The 23,145-nt window shown below is 39.7% G+C and overlaps 1 protein-coding gene across 2 annotated transcripts in view; it reads left to right on the plus strand.

Annotated features, from left to right (window-relative positions):
- Positions 1-23,145, plus strand: part of march8 (membrane-associated ring finger (C3HC4) 8) — a 78,852-nt gene that overhangs the window by 40,660 nt on the left and 15,047 nt on the right. For both annotated transcript variants that reach the window (XM_044215415.1, XM_044215414.1), the window contains exons 3-4: positions 15,481-15,531; positions 22,992-23,071. In XM_044215415.1, the coding sequence (XP_044071350.1) occupies positions 15,481-15,531; positions 22,992-23,071 (131 nt within the window). The remainder of the gene's footprint in view (positions 1-15,480; positions 15,532-22,991; positions 23,072-23,145) is intronic.

The raw sequence follows: 23,145 nt of genomic DNA on the forward strand, positions 1-23,145 counted from the left end.
AATCAGCAGCTCATTTGCTCTCTTGTTGCCTGCTGTTGCCTCATCGCTTAACTGCTGCCTGGGTCACACTGTTCATTTACAAGCTGCTGGGGTTTGTACCTGCTCTTGTTTTGCTTATAAGGACTTTTTATTCAGTATTGAAGTTCATGGGAGAAAATGGCATGATCACATTACAGAAACGTTTCAGTGGCGAATTTTGCTTGGTTTGTGTAAAGTTTGGATGCACAGATCGGATGGATCGGTGCTGATACTGACCTTGTTTAGCAGATCTGGTTTTAGCCAGACAAGGCCTATCCACATTAAATACAGTTTCTTTGTCAGTGTCATTATAAAATTCAGTATTTCCACAATCAGTTACATTCATTAAGTCACGATTGGCCACTGACTCAGTTGTTAGTGCAAGCACTGAACTCATATTACCTGATATAAAAATAAGTTCTACATAATGTGGTATACATAAGGTATTTTAAATATGGGGAAAAGAGAGCATTGGTATCGGATTGGGAATCTGTATCGGCAGATATCTTGTGTAATTGTGGAAGAAATATTCAGATCCTTTACTTAAATAAAAGTAGCAATACTGCAATATAAATATATTCCATTACAAGTAAAGGTTCTGCATTCCAAATTTAAGTAAATTTAAGTAAAAGTACAAAGTTAAATTACTCATGTTGCAGAAAGTGTTTTATCATATTATTATTATTATTATTATTATTATTATTATTACTGTTTAGTATCACCAGACAGCATTTCAATAATGTAGCTGGTCGAGGCAGAACTGGGTTGAACTATTTTATATACTGTTAGGATGTTTCTAATCATATTTTACATTGTATTTTATATACATTGAGTTTGTAACATATGTATTATCTTATTCTGCAAATTAACTAGTAACTAATAGCTGTAAAATAAATATAGTGGAGTAGAAGTATAAAATAGCATAAAATGGAAGTAAAGTACAAGTACCTTAAACCTGTACTTAGTTACTTTCCACCACTGGAAGGTGGATCGGTGCATCCCTCGTGTAAAGACTGTGATATGGCTGCTGTTGTTGTTATGTTTAAAATTTAAAATCTTTTTGTTGGGTTAGATGGCCAAAGTCCACGAGCTGGGCCAGTGCACCCGCTGTAAGACTTTATTTAGAGGCCAAAGCCGTTTAAGGAGTGTTACTCAATGAGAGTAAAGAGCTGCTCAGCTCATTATCCAATGGAAAGGACCTGATCTGTCCTTAGTGTGAAGATAGAAAACAGTAAGTCTCACTGCTTCATCTATGTCTTTCGCTGTCAAACTCTTCCTCTGTCACTGTAACGTTTGATAAAACTTTCCCAAAACTACCATAAAAACAAAAAGGTGCAAGATCAAAATAACCGCACACTTATCTCCTTGACACCAAATTTATTATCTAAGCTTTTGGTCACAAAGACCTTCGTCTTCCAGACATGCCAGATAGATACACACAGAATACGCAGTCTCTCACAAAGATGAGGGGTCATCGATTAACAATAAGCACATCAGAGGTGATTTTTAGATTACAACACACGGAGCAGTATATAAAAACATGCTCACAAACATCCAAAGTATGAATCCAAAGATTTTTTTAAATTTTTTTTTATCAATATTGACCCTTCGAGGGAGCTGAATTTGGGAAAAGAAATGATATGCAGTATGAATTAATACTCCACATTAACCCAGAGTTGAGTCAGGGCTAGCAGGAGATGCTTGTATGTTTCAGTCTGTTTAGTCTCTTTTTAGATGGCTGCAATTAACACACCATGTTTGTTTGTTTATCTCTGTCCTCCATAGCCAGCATTCCAATCCACCAAAAGTTTGTAGTATCTTGCTCTTTATTGTTTTTTGTTTTTTTAACAAACAAGCATCATCATTCTAAGTGAATCATCATTAGATTAAAAGGTTGAATTGGTGTGTTTATTAGTGGACCACAGCCTGTAGTGGTCTGTTGTATTGCTCAGTATTTGAGTGATTGTGCTGTAGCTTTGCCCTTGAATACAGCTGTGAAGATGTGTGTAATAAATTACTCTCTGTCTTCTCTGCTCCACCTCGCATCCCTCGTTGCCTGCTGGGGATTGGTGGAGCCAGCAGTAACAGCCTCTGTGATTGGTGTACAATGATTGTGGTTTATAGGAAGTTTGGTGGCTGACTCTGTCTTTTTAAACAGTCAGAGATTCAGAAGGAGTTGTGTGTGTGGGGGGGAGGACAGGGTTAGGGGGAGGTACTTAAAAGTTAAGCTCAGTGTGCACAGCAGAGGGAGTCTATTTAAAGGACACCACCTCCCTCTCATGAATGATTCAACAATTTGCCCCTCCCCCACCTCTCATCAAGATCAGCTGGAGGAAGTGGTTGCTCGGCCAATGGGATTACAGTACTGGATTGACTGTGTGTGTGTGTGTGTGTGTGTGTGTGGCTGAGAGGGAGAGCAAGCCCGGACAAGTAGCAGCAGCTCTGCCTCTGTGTTTGTATATGTGTGTGTGTGTGTGTGTGTGAAGAAAATGTAGGGCAGCTGCTTGTTCTCCCTCCCTCTGCCTATCTTCTATCCTCTGTCTGTCTTTGTTTCCGCACTGTGCTACTGTAGCTGCAGTCGCCAAGGCGACGGCTGACATTGTTGCCACGGCTCCACTTCCGTATTTGCAAAGGCTTGGCTCTCTGTCTCTTTCTCTCTCTCTCCGTCTCGGCTAACCTCGAGGATTTACAGAGGGGGCATGTAACCTCCCTGAGGAACCATTGTCTGCGTGAGCGTGTGTGTGTGTGTGTGTGTGTGTGTGTGTGTGTGTGTGTGTGTGTGACAAAGAGGTGAGGTGGCTTCAGGATCCAGACATGAATTCCTGTTGGAAAATGAAGATTCAGGTACAGTTTCTTGTTCTTGTTTGGTGTTGCTGTCATGGATGTTTGTCTCTGTGTTGTTTTTGTCGATGGTGCTGGTGTCGATGTTGTCATTGATTTTATTTTTCAACGCTGCAGCTTCCACTCAGGGGTGTATGTTCTGTATCCTGTTAAAACATTTTTTAGCTTTACATCATATCTACATGCAAAGTCGATCATATATAAGGCGTGTACAAAGACGATTATAATAAAATGAAATAGGGCTCATTGCAGTTTCCATTCAGTGGTTGTTATGGTGAGGCCTTCTGTCTCCGTGGTGATGGCAGAGAGCTTCTGCTGCAGTAGCCGAGATGAAAGCATTGCCAGGAATGTGTGGTTTTGACTATATATTGGGTTTGAGACACAGAAAGGGTCCGTCTGATACCCCCACTTATGCTTGACAGAATGTACATATCTGAGGTTATGAATGTGATTATGTACATGTATACGAGTGCATTGTTTGTTTTGCTCGTCTGTTGTAACTGCAAGTGTTTTTGTGTATTCGGCGCTATCGCTCAGGTACTCTGAACCCTGCATGTAGTTTTACATTCTGTGCATGTGCCTGGGTGTGCATGCATGACGGTGCTGTACGTGTTTGTTTGTGCGGTTCAGAGGAGCATCTGCTAACTCTTCAATGTAAAAGGTTGACCCACTTTCTCCTGTGCCTCTGCCCTTTGTTCAAGTTCCCGAGTCATCTACAGTATTTCTGTGCACACCCACTCATCCTGAACGACCTATGGGCATTGTTATATTGACTTTACTGCTGTGTACGTAGTTGCACGTTTCCATTTTTAAAATAATCATTGTTTTGTGCAAGGTTATTTGCGCGCTGTCACAGTGTTTGGTGACTGGTAAAGTACAGGACATTATAAAATACTATTTTCTGGTCAGATTCAGCACACATGAACTCACTAACCCCTCTGCACTGTCATCTTGAGTTTTTTTATTTTCTCTTTGCTTATATGCTCGGGCACCCAACTCTACTCATGGTGTGAGTGCAAAAAGAGGACAGCAGCTCTGGCAATGTGCTGCTGTCCTCTTTGGGGAGTGTGATTGTTTGCGCATTGCTGCGCGCAGAAAGTCCAGACAAACACACAAGGCCTCAGTGGTATAAATATGTTTTCCCCTCTCGGTCTACAGCTTAGCATATCACATCATCGACTGATGCACCAAATCACAGCGCTTTGTGTCAAATCTGCAGCTGGGGGGGAGAGATTAATGCAGTCACATGTCATGGTAGAGCTTAAAACCTGTTGGAGAGGGGAGGAGGAGGGGCTGGAGAGAGAAATGAGGAAGGCCGGACAGGAGAAGATAGCAGAACAGAGGGTATCATGCTCACAGGAGTTAGCAGTATATGATGTAGTTTTCCTGCAACACTTTGATAGTTGCACTAAATTGGGTATTTTGCAACATGACCACAGTGCACTTCTGTTTACAGTGTCGTCTACATCTTGTTTTCCTCCGAAAGGCTTTTAAATCCCCCAAGCATGGTTTTAACATTCGACAGTGCCAAGAACTGAGTGCTCAAGGAGTTAGTATTCACCGCGCTGGATGCTGAATATCTGTTTTTTTTGGGGGGGGGGGTGTTTAAAGAGAGAAACTTGTTTCAAAGGTTCCTACACTTCAGATAGGGTGTTCATATTCCCAGCAGTTGCCAGAGCTGATGCTTCTTTAAGCAGCTGCTAAGTGCTGCTAACTATAAAGAAACTCAGGCCTCAAGCTGTTATTGAGAGTCTGCAATAGTTTGTGAGTCCCTTCCTAACTTTAATATGAGTCTTGGTCAATATTTCACTCCCTTTTCTTTGCTCCGGTGACCTCTTGGTTTCTGTACGCATTTCTTTGTTTCTGCGAGCCTGTCATTGAAGGATTATATCACAAGGGGACTGAGGGTTCACACACTAATAACGTAGCTAATTAGGAGCCACTGCGCTGGACTAATTATGTGTAGCTTGACTTTTTCACACAAGGCATAAATAATGACTTATGTCATGTGGAAGAGTATGACCCGAAGTTCAGCTAATGAGGAAATGTGGCTTCACTGCAGAGTCACAAAAATATTTGAACATATCTTTGGATCTCTTGCTCTCTTTAGAAAGCTGCTCATATTTCACTCTTCCTTCATCGTCAGGACCAACCTCTGGTATTCTCTTTGACAGACCTGCTTTACTGTAGTTCTTATTGCTGTGGGATTAAACTCTGGTATTGCATCTATGATATTGCCAAATAGCTGTATTAGACGCACAGCCAGAATAGGTCCACATGGTCCTGCATTGAATAAGATGGTCACTGTCTCTCTTCTACCATATCCTGTTTGGACATACTGATGTAATTATGCCCGAGACGAAGAAAGATGAGGGACAGATGGAGGAGGAGGAGGAAAGGAAAACCACAAGCTCACATCCTGCCTATGAAAGCACAGACAGACATGCTTGTTCACACACAAACACGCACAAAAGCTGTAGATTTGCCTGCAAACACAGAGGCTGGGGGGTTTTCCTGCCTCTTTTGCACACACACATCAGTTTGATGTGGCTTTATGAAACATGCACACACACACACACACACACAGATGCTGCAGGCTCACACTGTGGGGCTGTAGTTTTGCTGAGCTATTGCCTCTTGTGTAACAAGAAATATACCCTCGAATAAGACATACAGCCACATTTGAGAAATGTTTAATTGCTTTGTTAGAAACTAGAATCTCAAATAGGTGGTTTGTTTCTAAAGTGCATGACCTCTCTGTATAGCATAATGTCCATCTCGTTTTTCCTCCAGCCACAATTATCCTAGATCTGGTTAGACATCTGTGGTCAGCCAAGCTCTCCACTGATTGTTGTTACTGTGCATAGTTGAGATTTCTCATTTGGTGATGCTCTCCTGCCCAGCTGCCCACTCAGAGTCAGACTGCATTTCCTCCCTGAGTGGCCGTTGGACTTTGACGTGGATAGGAAACCATATAAAGGCCAACGTCCTTTCCTGATGGGACTTTGTCAGGGACGTTTGATATGGCTTTTGCTGCAAGGATGTGTGCCTGCTGTGACCTCTGAGGCATTTTGTGCATGCCAGCTGTATTTCAGGCTAAGAGTGTGTTTTTAATGGCCTACTTGACATTGACATTGCTGTCATTTGATTTAAGTGATTTTTTTATTTTCTTTTTTTTGCCATTTCTTTGCATTTTTCCTTTATTTGACAGTGACAACGGTAGAGAATGATATGGGGGGATGATATGCAGCCGGGGGTTGGAATCAAACCCCCGTCATTGCGGTAAGGAATCAGCCTTAAAGGTACACGCTGTACCAGGTGAGCTACTGGGGCACCCCTGATTTAAGTGATTTGAGAGCAATTTCTCTAAGGAGCTGAATGGCGGAATCTCAGTTATTTCGGTCTGGGAAGGACATTTTTCAGTCTGCTTGTCTGCAGCAATTTGTGCATTTAAAAAAAACAACAACAAAAAAACAGGGTGGCCTCATTTTTAGATCTGCATTTGGCAGAATGATCAGCCCTAAGCAGATCATGGTATGCTTATGCCATTTATATCAGGGCAAGCTATTCAGATGTAAACACTGCCTCTGATTCTGTAGTCATACCTGCAGATCCACAAGCTCTACTCCTTCATCTGTCACTCTAATGTCTGTTTGTCTTTAGCTTTATGGTGTTTAACTGAATACAAAGTGGTTATGGTTGTCTGCTTTAGTGTGCTGTTGTTTCAGTAGAAGTAATTTTCATAACCTTTTTTATCATGGTCCTCATTCAAGAGTGACATTGATGTCTAGAATTATAGATGCACAAGTGCATCCATGCATAGGTTTGTGTTTTACTGGCGCCAGACCACATAAAATGCTGCAAGCAGTCTAAAAGTGAAAGCTGGCGTGGAATGTAAAGCCATTTAATGGTTTCGTGCCAAGTGAAAGCTGACAAGATGTTGACTGGGCCTTCCTCTACTTCACAATTTCAGAAAGCAAACATCCCTCACAAGTGGATAGGATTTTCTAAACGTTAGTTTGGTTTATTGATTTCCAACAAATGATCATGGAAATACAACTTTGTATGAACAAATTTCACATTAGGAACAAATGATGTTCTACTATATAAAATACAGTTTTCTCACCATAAATTACTTGTACACCCGCACAGGTGTTCTCACTTGTCCTGGGTGATTAAACCTTGCTCAGGTTTAAGGTGGGCAATAGCATTACATGAGGTCACCAGACTCCATGCACCAAAAGAATAACAAAGGTGTAATTGATTCAACTCTGGCAGGTGCAACAAAGCTAACAGGAGAGCGAGAAAATGTAACATATGTTTGTATTAAGACAGCCCTTATGGTTGTTTAAGCTGTCAAAGACAGAGGTTAAGCTGTTGGACATTGAACTGTGATGATTAGGAAATTATACGACTTCTGTTGAGTTAAAAGTTCAGCAGCACGCACAAGTCATTTATACATGTAATGAATTTACAGAGAAAGAGCAAGACAGGAAAAGAGAGATGAAGGAAAGTCATTTCTAATAAACCACCCGTACACACACACACACCCACCAACCTCTGTCCATTAATTTAACTGATTTAATTCCTTCGACAGTCCCCTCATTACCACTGTCTGATAGCTATCATTCATTTGCCTTCTCTGTCTCTTACTTTATGTCTCTTTCTTTGTCCCTTTTCGTACAATCTCTTGGTCGCTCCCTTCTGGTCTTGTTACGATGTCAGCTATTTGTAGCAGGAGATGATGATAAAGTGAGTTCTTTAGCCCTTTTTCAACAGAGTAACTGCCATGTAAAACTCTGTGTCAGTGTTTGGGACACACAGAAAGGAGCTGCTTATTGTAGGAAAAAAATCTCTGATGGCTAACCCATCTCCCTAAATATGTTTTAGAGCTCAGTAGAGCTACATTTTGCATTTATCCTACAGAGGTGCCATTGTTGAACATAGTTTGTGTTGGATGGAGGCCGTTTCCCAAGGCGTCTGAAACCGTAAAAATTGATTCTGGGCATTTTAACAAACTGTCCTTGGCTTGGCTCTTTTCTGCTTCCTGGCATCCTGAATGATGATGCTTTCACATATCCTACCAATTATCAGTCCAAATGCACTGTTTTCTTACTCTGTGTGATTCCATTAACCTCTGGAAACAGGTTGTGTGTTATTACCATAGACTGAAGGTGTTAGTTAATTATGTCTCTGTAGTGACTTGAAAGAGGTTGATTACTTTTCCAAGCTTGAAGCTTGTTGTATTATTTATTTATTTATTTTTTTACTTTTTATTTTTGCATTTTTTAATTTTCACAATGAACAAGATAACAACTGGTAGGGTGCTACAAATACAGATCTTCCATAGTTGGTCCATTTCCACCATCGTAGTTTACATTTATGTGCATCCAATCTCAGGTCGTGGGTCATTTTTTCCATTGTAAAAATTTCCGCCATGATATTCTTCCATTGGTCCAGACTCAAAGGCTTACTTTTCAACCAATTCCTCGTTATAACTTTATTACTTGATATCAGCATCACTTTGAATAGATGAATGTCTTCCCCTCTAACAACATCTTTAGTTAACAGGCCTAAATACAGAGTCTGTGGGTCATTCGATATTTTGTAACCCAAAATCTTTTCCATTTCTATTACAATAGATTCCCAGTAGGGGCGAATTTTTATACATGACCAAAATATATGAGAATGATTGACATTGACATCCCCGCAGAGTCTCCAACACTGTTGTTTTTTTTTTAACTGTTTGTTTTTAATGAGGGGTGTAATAAAGTATCTCACCAAGTTCTTCCAGCCAAATTCTCTCCATTGTCTGGTGCTAGTAGAAATTTGTTGTAAAAGACAGATTGAATGCCAATCATTCTCTGACAGTTTAAGCTGCAGTTCTGCTTCCCATTTCTGTTTTATGTATAGTGAGTCAAACCTATTGCAATTTTGTAGACTTTTATACAGCCTGGATACAATTTTCGAAGGTAAATGTCTGTAAGCCCCTGTGACCATATCAATTAGTTCACTGCCCTCTTGAGAAAGGTGATTTTCAATGTCTGTATTATAAAGATGTCTCAGTTGGAAATACCTAAATAAATCAGAGTTTTCCAAGTCAAATTCTCTTTTCAAGTTTTCAAAAGATTTAAACTTTTTTCCGTCTGTTAATGTACACACTGCAGTGATTCCCTTGTCAATCCATCTTGTAAATGTGCTATCCATCTGACCACATTTGAATTTTGGAGAATACAATGGCCAGATCAACAATTTACAATCCTCCTCCATTTTGTATTTATCCATTACATCCCACCAGATCTTAATTGTTGTATCTACTATAGTATTTGGTTCTATAAGTTGGTTAATTGTTTTCTCACCCAGCCTTGCTTGTGGCTGACATGATCCGTAGTTAAGCTCAATGTGTTTCCATTTGGAGTAATATTCTGGTGAGCACCAGAAAATTACATATCTCAGCTGGGCAGCTAGGAAATATTCTTTAAAATTTGGAAGAGCAAGTCCTCCTCTTTTTTTTTCTAGTTGTAGAGTTTTGAGCTTAACCCTTGGTCTTGCCCCCTTCCAAATAAATCTACTCACTTGTTTATCCCATTTATCAAATTGAGTATTCGGTATACAAACTGGCAGTGAAATGAATAAATAAAGCAATCTAGGTAACACATTCATTTTTATCACCTCTATCCTTGAGCTTAAATCCATGACTAGTGTTGCCCATTTTGTCAAATCTTTTTGTATAGTTTCATTAATCTTATTATAATTAGCCTCATATAATGTATTTAGTTCTCTAGTAAGGTAGACACCTAAATATTTTATTTTTCCCGAATCCCATTTTAGTTTGTAAGCTCGTCTGATTGAGTCAGCTGGTCTATATTTTATACAAAGAACTTGGGTTTTTGATATGTTTAACTTATACCCAGATTTCCCTCCAAAGTCTTTTAGTAAAGTTAAAAGTTTAGGAAATGTATAATCCGGATTGTTGAGGTATATAATAATATCATCTGCAAAGAGACCTAACTTATGATCATCCTTAGCTACTGTGATTCGAAGCTTGTTGTATTTTATGTTTATTTGTGATGCATTTCTAAAATGATCAGAGTATTTTTATGCAACAGAAGTGTGGGCTCCTACATGTTGCCGGCAATAGTTGAGATCTGTTGATTGATTTATTTTTTTTTTTTTTTTTGATTTTTGATTTTTTTTTTCACTGAAGCCTTAACAGGCTATAATGCACTGCAACTAAAAAGCTTGTTGTAACTTCCAGCTGTGAATAAGCAACAGTAGTACACTTATTCACAGCTGGAAAAACAAACTCTTGTGACGTTACTATTTCTATGAGTGTCACAATCAAAATCAGTCTGTCCACTGAAGAGCAGATGCTGCGACTCCAGGCAAGTCCTGGATGTTTAAAGATACTCCGGGAAGTCAAAGTAGATGAAGTCAGTTTAGGAAAATAGATACAACAAAATTATTTCAAAAGTAAGCAAAAAAGCACCTTGAAAGTGTACATGCATAATATGTAATGCATAACACACTGATAATAGAGCATAAAAGTATTCAAAAGTGGATTTTTCCTTTTGTAAGATCAATTTTTGTCCAGTTCACAAACCCATCTGCATCCTAGCTGTTCTTTTAAAACTGTCTCAATCTTACGTAACAAAAATATGTACAAGGTGAAGGGTGTCAAGCTTGACAAGCAGCTGTCATTGCGACCCTGACCTATCATGTGAAATCCCATTTCATGTTTGTGTTGGGACCAAAACTGTTGTTGGTATAGGTGAGCACAGATGGTGTGTAACACAATCCTCTTTGTAATAATAATAATAATAATAATAATAATAATAATACTACACAAACAAACAAACTTTATTTATAGAGCACTTATCAAAACAAAGTAAAAAGTGCTTCACAGAGAGAGAAATAAAATACCACAGTCAATGATAAAATACATAAAAACCAATAAAATAGACAGCTCAGGTAAGATCAGGATATGCTTTCTGATAAAAATGTGTTTTGAGGAAGACAGTGACTCAGACAACCTAACTTCTTCGGGCAGGGTGTTCCAGAGCCTCGGGCCCCTGATGGCAAAAGCTCTGTCCCCCTTAGTTTTCATCCTGGACTCAGGAACAGACAGACAGACCCCTGCCCGAAGATCTCAAACTACGTAAAGGTTCATAAGAGATTAAAAGGTCTAAAATATATCTGGAGCCAGGCCATGAAGAGTCTTAAAAGTAATCAATAAGAAAATTAAAATCAATCCTAAAACAAACAAGGAGCCAATGTAAAGAGGCTAAAACAGGTGTGATGTGATCGTACCTCTTGGTCCTGGTTATGCTCTGCCTCTGTCATGATGCTGGTGTGAAATGGTGCAGAAACTGACAAATATTTGGTATTTTTGCTTGATTAAATAACTGAAACGATTAATCGATTATAAAAATTGTTGCCAATTGGTTTTCTTGATTGATTTAAAATTAACTGAATTGTTTCAGCTCTAGCTCCCATTTAGTCTACAGTCCAATCGGTGACATCTTCATGAAAGACGGCACAGATGATGGATTCAACTCTAATATTGGAAAAAGTTGTGTTGAAGATGGAAATGTTGTAGAATAGAATAGAAGCATGTCAAAGAGGTTGGATTAAATTCACAAAGATTTTATCTTTTGAGATTATTGCATAAAAGCGAGCTGTGGGCCGTGAACAGAGCCCTGAAAGACACAGCAATCCCTCTGAATACGATCTCTCCTCCCCCTCTGCCGTACTCTCCTAAGCTTAATTTTCTTACAAGCTCCAGTCTTCAGAGTCTAGTCTGAAAGTTGTGTTATCAAAGCCTGGGGCTGCGAACAGACCCACAGAGGAGGTGGAGAAAGACGGACACAGCGGACTGTGAAACCTGAAACCTTCTTTATCAGAATTATGCATGAGCCCAGAGAATAAGGCCCTTTTATAGTCTACAGTCATGGTGACAGTGAAGGTGACTCTCAGACCTTGTACTGGAGGTAACACGGTTTAGGAGAGAGGATTTTTAGAGAAATGGGGTTAGAAAGAAAGAGAGGGGGCATGGAAATGGTGTTGATCTATTTCCTTTCTCATCTTTTGTCATCTGTCTGCAGCCTCTCTGCTCTAATCACTGCTGTCTATAAAAGTCATCGGTCAATTTGTGGCCTTGTGATTTCCCAGAAACCCTTGGTCCGGGCATTTCCTCTTGTTACTCCATTTTTGGCCAAGAAGGAAGGATTAAGGACAAGGATCAACAATTTGTTCTATTCTTTTGCTTCACCCTTTATCCCCGTCTGTCATCTCCTGTACAAACTGAATTTTTATTCTCTTTTAATCTGACAATTGATTTGCTGCACAAACTGCACCCAATGATTACTGTATTTACCGTTTTGTGACATTGTATTGAAGACATTGACGAGGTAATGACATTGAGATGGAGGAGAACTGATTCATTTTAACCCACTAGTACAGTAAGAGACTGAGATCATGCCTCTCTTTGCACTTATATCTGCAGAACCACTGGTGAAAACATACAAACTTCTTAATGTCAGCTCTTTGCCTCGTCAGATAATGGAAACTTTTGCTATTTCTCTGAGCAGTCAACTGTTGGAGAATTAGAGCTGAGACATAAGAGAGATGTCTGATGTGTGTTTAATTGCACTTTAATTGTCTGCACAGACTACAAATCTCCCAGTAAGACCAGATGAAGGTGTGACAGTAGTTAAAATAGTAGTCAAGAATTTGTACGTAATGGATGTGAGTGCAGGTATGTTTGCATTATCCAAACACTGCTGATGAAAATATCTTATCATAGTTGGATCTCAGAAAGCACATCCAAGTTGTTGTCTTATCAGCATGGCTGGGAGTGTCCATATGACCGAAATCAAGTGTGTGCATCTTGTCCTCAGTCGTTTAGTGGGACGGGACGGAAATAAGGATGAAGATGGAGGGAAGCAGGGAAAAGCAGAGAGTGATGGAGAGACTTGGCAAACACAGTAGTCCTCTATCACCATGGCAACTATTCACAGCAAGGACACAAGTGAAGCGCTAAAGTAATTAAGAATTGGAAGCACGTCGTGTAGTCTTTTAGGTGTGTGTGTGTGTGTGTGTGTGTGTGTTTGGACTCATGGTTCATGGGTTTCTGGTGGCAAGGTTAATTTTCTTCCTGTTTGGACAAGGATGGCAGAGGTAACACTTAAGCTGCTGCTTCTGAACAACATGAGAAAAGTTCTCAGTGTCGAGATTTCCACACAAACAAATGCTGCCCGTGTGTGTGTGTGTCTTCATGTGTCTCTTTTGATGTCCTCCTCTGCAAGGCTGGATTACCAACTGGCCCCCGACCTCCAGGGGACCCAAAAGTTCCAGGTTCACTGCAAAATCTGCCTCTTATCAGGTCATTTCTGTCTGTTATTGAGTCAAAAAACCTTCATTTCTTTAAACAAGTGAAAAAATCAGTGTAGTGTAGAAATCAACTTGTTTTAAGCAGCTAGTGGCGTGGCTCTAGGGATGGCAATGTCTGTCTGTCGGTTGGTCTGAAATATCTCAACAACTATTCGATGGATTGCCATGAAAATTTTGTACATATGTTCATGGTCTCCAGACGATGAAGCCTGCTGACTTTGTTGATCCTCTGACTTTTACTCTGGTGCCACTATGAGGTTGATACTTTAGTTTTTTTGTGAAATGTCTCAAGAACTATTGATGGATTGCCACGAAATTTGGTTCAGACATTCATGCCTCCCTCAGGATGAATTGAAATCTCTTTGATCCTCTTACCTTTCACCTAGCGCCATCATCAGGTCAAATTTTAGAAAATATACTATATAATATACTATACTAAAATATACTAACAAGTTTATTTTTATTTTAAAAAACAAAGCTTGGGTCTGGTTGTATTTGTCCTGTGTAGGAATACTGGTTGATTTCTGGGACTTTGTAGAAAAGGTTTCAGTCGTAGTCATCTGGACACTGTTTTCAGAATAAAGATGTTTCGGCTCCCATCCGGAAGTCATTCACAATTGAGAATGACTTCCGGATGGGAGTCCAGATGACTACGACTGAAACCTTTTCTACGATAGAACACTCCTGGACGAATGAGGGACTACACCGTCTTCTGGGACTTTGGTTATATAATAAAGCTTCCATGTGTGGTCTACTTTGTGCACTGTACTTGATGAGAGCTTGGAGGAAATCTTTACCCCATAACAGTTTAATCTGACCATACTTCTATGTGTACAGTGTGTAGATAGTTAAAACACTCTCCCTATAGAGTTGATTTCCTGTTGCAAAGATTTGTTCGTGTCTAAAGCACCACAGCCCTGCCAGACCCAGTGTGAACTCAGCATTATGTAACTATGATTGATTACTCATTAAGGAGCCATGCAAGGCTTTAATACCAACACTGAATGCAGCACAACACCCCAGTGGCTGTTTATCTGAGTCTCTGATGCAAGCCGAGAACACTGAGTGGGAATCGAGGATCATTACAGCCTCAAAACAAAACTTGACTGTGCTAAGTGCTGACATTATTGGCCTGTTTCACTCCCTGGTTAATGATACAAATATTGTGACACCATTTGATGTGGAGTTTGGACGGATGTGTTATATAATCAACTTGTTCTCCTTTTGTCTCGTGCCAGAAGAACTTGATTTGCCAAGATGCCAAACAGCTCAGGCTCACAGGCCCCTGAGCTGCTGAGAAATGTAGTTTTGCTCGTTAGAAGGAGAAAAACCATGAATCCCAATTCCCGCTATAGCCTATAAGATATCTTCATTCATATTACCATATCTACACCATAAAAACCTTTGCATTATTACTTATTATGCTAGCAACATGGATGACAATGCTGGTACGTCGGTCAGTCCACCACTTTGGTCCATTAATTGGATTGCAATGTAATTTGGTACAGACATTCATGGTTCCCAGACAATGAATCCTACTGACTTTGGTGATCCCCTGACTTTACCTGAAGTGCCACCATGAGGTTGACATTTTTGTATTTTAGTGAAATTATGAAACTATTGAATACATTGACATTCATGTCCTCCCTCAGGATGAATTGTAATAACTTTCTCTTAACTTTTCATAGCACCATAATCTGATCAAAATTTCATTTTGTCCAATACTTTTGTTTCTAAACAAATCTGCAAAGCAAATGACAGTACAGCCTCAACTATACTTTGTGTTTAGTGCTGATTAGCAAATGTTAGCATGCTGACACGCTAATCTAAGCTGGTAAGTGTTTTGTAACTGCTTAACATCAGGATGTTAGCATTGTCATTGTGAGCATGTTAGCATACTGACATTAGCATTTAGCTCAAAGCACCCCTGCACCTACTTGAAGTTCTACACATGTAGACTCGTAGTCTTGTTAACAGTTTGTTGCGTTTGCAAACATTTCCTGTAAATGTCTGTTCTGTTTCAAATGGTCAAATGTGAATTATGTGTTTAATGAATAGTGCTGTACAATGACAGCTGTTAAACATAAAGTGTGATGCCGATTTGTATTTATGGGGCATATGCCAGTTCTCAGTATGCAGAATGCATGTGTAGTTTGGACAGCATTTCTTTTCTGTTTCTGAATTTGTTTTTTCACTCACTGGAGCGGCCTTTCTTTTCCTCTTTTACAGAATGAAAAGCCCCTGGGTCATTCTGCAAGCAGGTCCAGCAATATATCAAAGGTGAGCACACACAAATGGAAAAATATGAATGAATGATGAATGGCCTTCCTCCGTCACAGAGAGAAAAGAGACAGAATGTAAAGACAGGAGGAAGGCAGAGATTGACAGGACAGGTTGGACATGCAGTGGAGTGAGAGCTGCTGATGGATAACCTGCCTCTCTCGCATCACATCGTCCCAATCAGAGCTGCCTCTCTGATCAGCCTCCCGAGAACAGACATGTCTTTAAACCTCAGCTCCTCAGCTCAGTGTGGCTCTCTGTCAGACAAACCTCCCTGCTCCTCTCCATCGCTCCCTCAGGCAGAGCTACGGCCTGCATGGAATCTGACTCCAGGGTTTCAGTCCTTGTTCTCCTGAGCCTCTTATAGGATAAACCCTTTACTTGTGCTAATAGATCACCTCATCACCATGGGACCGCTCCGGCAATAATGTTTGATCCGCGAGCCAGTCACTCTTTAAACGTGATGAGGCCACTTTACATAAACTGACTCACTGATCATTTATGGAATTTATTATTATGGATTTATTTCAATTTGATGGCCGATAACAGATGGTGAAAATGTGACACAAAAACTAAGAATGGCTTTCCTTTTTAGACTGCAGACATTAATACCCTCATGTAGCTGCTCGGGAAGTTTTATGCACCTGATCATGGAGTCTTTTACTATATCGTTTTTAAGTCACTATTCGATATGATATTTAATATACAGAATCATGACTCAATATTCACATTTTTCTGTGCAATACAGCTGCACAATGTGCACTATAAGGACAGTAAAAGAAATTGGCTTATTTTATGTCTTTTTTTGTAGTTTTGTCTGTCATTCTTGGATATGATAACATTTTGCTCACCAGTTAAATTTGAGAGATCCAAGCACCACAGCTTAATATCGGAGTATATTTAGGCAAGCAACATGAGTGGCCCAACCCAACAAATCCCCAGTTTAACCCATTTATCAACACCAGTGATAGTGAAACCAAATGTGATCAGACCCACAATGTCTGTTACAGTCATCCATTGAATTGTAAAATAGTGTTGTGTGCACAACTGCAGTCAGTACAAAGTCTGTCAAAGTTGAACCAGGAAGATCAAATCAAATGTTTACAACGGTCAAATTAGGTAAGAACTTAAAAGTGAGATAATAATTATGAACTTTTGGTCACATGGTTGTTTTCTGTATCTGTCATCACCTCCTATATACCTTTGGTAGCTGATAAAAATTATTGCTGAAATTATGAAACTAAGACTCATAAGTAAGATATACTTGATAATTGAAGAGCCCTGCACGAACAAATATAGCATTCACCATTGCTTTCCTTTAAAGGAATAGTGCGACATTTTGGGAAATATGCTTATTCGCTTTCTTGCCTAGAGTTAGATAAGAAGATTGATACTACTCTTGTGCCGTAAGCTGAATATTAAGCTACAGTAGGCTGCTGGCAGGGGGAACGCTAACCTGACTCTGTCTGAAGGTAACACAACCTACCAGCACCTCTAAAGCTCACTATTTAACACATTGTATCTCGTTTGCAAAAACTGAAGTGTAAAAGACATGAGAGTGTTATCATACTTCTCGTCAAACTCTCGGCAAGATAGCAAATGAGCGTCTTTCCCAAAATGTCGTACTATATCTTTAATCGTTTCCATCAGGGTTTTGTTTAGTGTCTGTGGAGAGAGCAATGTCGGTCTGGAGCTGCTGTGGCAGAATAGTTTGGTTTGATAGTTTGATGAGGCTTAAAATAGCTGAAACCAATCAATTTAAACGCTCCTTGATTGGCTCAGATATTGATCTCACAGATCAGCTTGGGACATCCCGCTAATTCCTAATATTCAGTCTAGTTTGAACGGTAAGACTGAATATATAAACGTTGACGATTCCCTGTTTTAGTGCCAGGTATCTCATCCGTGAATGGAGGGGTGGATTTAATTAGTTAGCAGTTTCTGGACACTATGTATTATCATTGAATGTCCTACCTAGACCGCCATTTCTTGTGATAAATGTGTGTGTAATGGAGTGATAGACGTAAAGTATGAACAAGGGTCTTAAATTTGACAGCTTTAATTAATACTCAGCAGTCTGCCTGCCAGCCGGTGTTCCCTGCTCCTTTCTAAAGGGAAATACCACTGACTGGCAGGTTCCAAATCTGTATTAATTGTTTTCTGGGTGGACAAGTCTGCTGGGAGTCTCAACAGTTGGAGAGTGAGTCAGCTTGTGACTGGAAAGGTTGCTGGGTTGAGTCCTCTCCAAACTCTTGACAGATATTGTCAAAGACTTAAACTGAAAACACAAGATTTAACAGTGGAGTAATATAGAGGTGTAATATATTTTCAGTAACACACCATCTCTCTGAAACCACGTTCCCTGGAAGCTGCTTGAATAGATATATGATCTGTGAGACTACAGAAGATTATTTTATGCATTTATGCAGTTTTCCCGCTCTCTGCAGCATTGGCAGGATGAGATGGAAGATTTTCATATTTCCAGCAGTGACTCAAATGTTCCTTTTTACTGAAAGAATATAAAATGTAGGTCAAGTTCATTTATGATGCAAAGCTCCAGAAAATGAAAGATAGACACTTTATGGATCACAGTAAAATGTACAGCTGATAAGAACTTCCGTTAATTTACACGTTTCTTGTCTGTACGACCTGCTGATGACAGTTTGATGGAGGATCTTGACGGACACGTGATTTGTTTTCATTCACTTCCACATGAGCCAGACTCAATAAGGACACAAAAACAAACCCTGTATTGCTTCACATGGCACAGATTCAAGCTGAATCGCATCGGCTCGCGTCAGATCAAATAAAAAATTAATGCGCTCATATCCAATTGTTGACCTACTTAAAAGACATCCCTCTACATAAATAACCGCAGCATCGGCCTGTGAGGAATATTTCATAACATCTCCAGCTTGGCACGACAATACAGTCTGGATAATTTGTATGTGAAAGCTCAAACATCCAAAGAATTTGTTCATTCTGTCGAAGCACCTGCTCTACTTTTATACTGATAACCAGGCAGGATACTTTTTGCTTTCTAGCTTTGGACTTTTTACTTGTTGACAGTCGATGAACTGTTGGTGTTTTCTTTAATCGAACAGTGTTCTCCTCTCGGAGGATGACTCAGAAAAACATCTACTCTCTAGGTATCCAGTTACTTGTAACACTCCCACTGTAATACCTGTCATGAGACACACACACACACACACACACACACACACACACACACACACACACACACACACACACACACACACACACACACACCAGGAGAGAGAGATTTATATAATAACAGGAAAACAAGCTGCAGCATTTAGCCAGGGGGTGAATTGTTTTGTAAAGATGATATTGCCTCCAACAGTGAGCTTGTCACTGTGGGGGGATTAAGGTGTATGGTTGTAGATATAAATTTATACGTGTATCCAAAGCCAAAAACTCATTATCTCTCATCTGCTCTGTTTTTGTTTGTTCAATGATTCATTTATTCAGAAGGTGTCTTTTATCGAGCTGTTTAGAAAGAAATTGTCTGGAGAATTGTGAAAGAAAGGTGGAGTTGAGGACAAATAAATCAGCATTTTTGTTAACTAAAAGAATAGTCAGTGTAGAATATACAAAAGCAGCTCTGAAAGCTTTAGTGGGCTCAGGATTGCCCGTTGATTTGGCAGGAGGTGAGTTTGCACTCTGCGAGGTCAGGAGGCTTAGCTGTAGCCGTTTCTCTCTGTAGCACATTGCCAGGGAGCTGTGCGATGCCTCCTACACTGTTTGGGAAGGAATGAAACTATTACAGTCCTCATAAAGACACAAAGCGGCGACCCACCACTCAGTGGGCTGCTGTTGATAGTCAGCCAAACATCTGGTGATGCTCTAAAATTCAAGCTGCTGCAGTTTTGCAGTGTTTCAGGCTCTATTGCTGCAGTGTCTGTCCTCCAGAGCTCTACAGGACCAGTTCTGCTGGTCTGTTCAGCTTGGCAGACCACTGGTGTTGAAACCAGGCACAGAGCCAAGCCACTATTTTGAAGAAGTGAAGTCAATTGCTAATTTCTTGGAACACATCATAGTTTGTTTTGTTTTCTTTGTTGAAATGCTGGCAGCATAGCTCATTTTTACGGGTTTGTGCTGAAGCTGGCTCTGGTCCTTGGAGAAACCAGGCTTGAATGGTTTTATAACAAAATGCTTTTGGTGAAAAATGTCATTATTGCTTATTTGTCTCCAAAGTTGTAAACTGATGATGGAAATGCACTATATCTCTGAAGTACCATGATCACATTTATAATCACTGCTACAAAGGTGGCTCATAGTAGGTTGTCAGCTATGTAGGGCTACAACTATAATGATTATTTTTATGATCGATTAATCTGCAGATTATTCTTCAATTAATCTTCATCATCTTTTATGTACACATTATACCGCCTTTTGTTTAATCCGTACAAAAACCAAAGTGTAAAAGCAACCCTTTGTGGTTTTATGGGGGTTATGTGAGCGAGGCTAGCTGTAAGCTAACCGGTGGTATCAATCTTCTCATCTAACCTGCAGCGCGAACTTCAATAAACTATTCCTTTAAAGTTTGTTTTTGACCTTGGAAACAGTAGAGTCACTCATGTCAACAGTTCCATCTCTATCCCAACTGAGCAAACTCTGTCCACTGATAAAGATAATATCTAGTAAGTGAACCTTGAATTTGGATTGTTTTGTCAAACATAAAAAAATGAAAAGGTTTTTTTATTAAAAAAATTAAATTATAGTTTGACGTGAAAGTGATGTTGATAAGTGGATGTTGACACCTTGGGATTGCTTTGTATTGCTTTCAAGGTCAAGAATGAATTTTGATGCTCTATGCTGCGTTTCTATTGGCATCTTGTCAACATCTGGTCCATTCACACAGTCTTGTTCAGCGATGTGTCCGGCTTGTTAGAAGCTTCTCACAGGGAGCCAGTGATTTATTGTTCCTGTTAGATTTTAAAGGTTATTCTTTGAAAGGCCCCAGTGGCTAGAAAATGAGAGCTGTAGCTCTCTCCAGGTACAGATGGAGACCATAAAAGAAGAATGGAGGCTGAGGTAATAGCCGATGTGAGGTGTTAGAGAAATAAAAGAAGGAAGAAAAGGTATAACAAGTGGAAAAGAGAATAATTTATGCATGAATGAAGCCTGTGTGTGGAAGATGGGAGTGCTCAAGGAGAGAGGTTAAATAAGTAGTTATGATAATGAATTGGGAGACTGTTTCATCAAACACAATAAACAGGTGTTCATACAGTGAGAATATGATGGGAGACTGAATTATATCTAATTAGCTCTTCTGAGCCAAATAACCGAATGAACCAAGAACTGAATGGATACATTTACGTTGATTTATTTTCACACTTTTACAGTTTCAAAAGTAGAAAGTGGCAATTGGCAAGGCCACCTGACACAATTTTGAAATATCATCACTCGCAGTGTTTTGGATATCCATTAAACGCAGGCACTCGTTTACTCATCAAAGGCCCTTGTCACTAGAGAGGGCAGTTATGAGAGAGCAGATGCTTAATAGAAGTCTGAAGAGTCACACAGGCTGTTAGGAAGTTAATCATTGCTATCTCGACTATGTTCTCACTCTGTTGTTTGACTCTGCTCAGAGACAGAGTTGGTTATCTATTGGCCAACTCACACGAGATGACAACATGGACGATTAACAGAGGCAAGACAGCACTGGAGCATTATGTTTACACAGTTAGAATAAAATAAGTAATAAAGATTCCATCTGGTGTCATCAGTGCAATCATGAGCTACCTCTTTTTTATCAGTTTATATTCAGATTTCAGTCACACGATGCTTTAGCTAAGCATTTGTCATCACTTTATTATTTTTAGTCACTGTTGAAGTGTAGAACTGAAGCAGCGTGTTCCACTTATGTAGCTAAATCTGGTGCTAGTTGCAAAATAATGTTTTATTGCTTTGATCTGATCTTTCTGTCTCTCACTGACTTCTCAGAGCTGTCTGTTCATTTTACATTTATAGTCCAGGCTCCTGCAGGAGCCTTAAACAGCAGCCTTGAATATGAACTATTAAAATAAGAAAATATTAAAGAGAAATTAAAATATTTAAACATTAAAGAATGACAATAGAAAACAGAAGGACGGCATGTTTGTGTCTTTTGTGTGCAAGTGAAAAAGACTGTAGATGAACAGCACAGCTTCTCCTTAGCCGACAGAAAAACAGACCAAAGGGCAGAGATGGATATAGAATTTTCTATTGATTTAGTGTAAGGCCGTGAGCTATAAATTTCCCTTTTATTTAGAAATGAAATCAATAGGTAATTAGTTTCTTACTGAAATTACCAGGCCCCCTGTTTCTTTATGTTAGCAACCCAAACACCATCTGATCCCGTCCCTACCTGACCCGTCTGTATGCTGTCCCTGTGGAGGAGCACTGGGACGTTGGACACATTGTTAGATAAGTAGTTAAATAGTCTGGATTAACTCCTAAATGCATTCCTCTGGTCTTAAGCAACCCAGGACTACATTACACACTTTTTCTCTTGTTAATGAACTGCTACAAATACAGTATGTAACACCGCAAAAGTAACACATTTAGCGTCATAAGTGATGTGACTACAAGGCTAGCACCATCTTGGAATAATGTGTGAACTTCTAAACTGGAATAACGGGAGGATTTCCTGTTCTTCCCATTCTGCCGACATTGCGTGAAGGCAGCCTCATAACCGACATTTACCAACTCTCAGTATTTGCTTATAAAGTAGTTTACATAATTTGGTTAAACTGTTAACTTGTATGATCGTCTGACTGCTTGTGTTTTTTGCCCTATCAGACATAAATCATCAGTAAAATGTGATCATAACCATTAGAAATCATGGCCAAAACTTAAATAAAGCCCATAAAGTTGTAATAAACCAGAAGTTTCCATAAAGATAAATAAATAAAAAGACCATTTTATGCAGTTTGTTTAAAATAAATATTTGTGAAAGCTACAATAGATAATGCTGAAGGTATTTTTATTATAACAACCTTGTACCTGCAGGTACATCTGTTTAAAGATTCTCTGTGGAGGCTGAACAAGTCTACAGCCTCACGTCCTCTAGCTGTGCCTTTCTGAGCGCCTCATTCTTCATAACTCTCCCTCTGTCTCACAGTCTGTCTCTTCTGCGCTTTGCTCTGTGGCAGCCTGGTGTTTTGCCTGATCTGTGATGTACTGAGACAGATTTTACCTGGAACTACTTTAATCGGATAGATCAACTGCCAGTATTATGTTTTTCATTTTTATTATCCTGTGCTTCAGTGTGTGACTCACTTTCACTCTTTCTGTGAAGATCAGACTCAGGCGCTGATGGCCTGATAATTCTCACCACATAGGACCCCTATCCTGGCAACACAGGAAATATGATTTGATCCTGTTTGTTGAATAATACAGTCGTTATTTTTTTTATAGTAGTTACATTTTTGTGCATGTGTTTTGTTCCTCAGGCGGGGAGTCCGACTTCAGTCAACGCTCCATGCAGTTTCTCAAGGACGTCGGTTTCCCCCTCCAGCCAGGACATCTGCAGGTACAATCCACTTCCACCTTATTTCACTCCTACTGCCAGTGATGTCATTTATGAACACGAGGACTATAAATTGA

Source organism: Siniperca chuatsi, linkage group LG11 (assembly GCF_020085105.1).
Source record: "Siniperca chuatsi isolate FFG_IHB_CAS linkage group LG11, ASM2008510v1, whole genome shotgun sequence".
NCBI classification, from domain to species: domain Eukaryota; kingdom Metazoa; phylum Chordata; class Actinopteri; order Centrarchiformes; family Sinipercidae; genus Siniperca; species Siniperca chuatsi.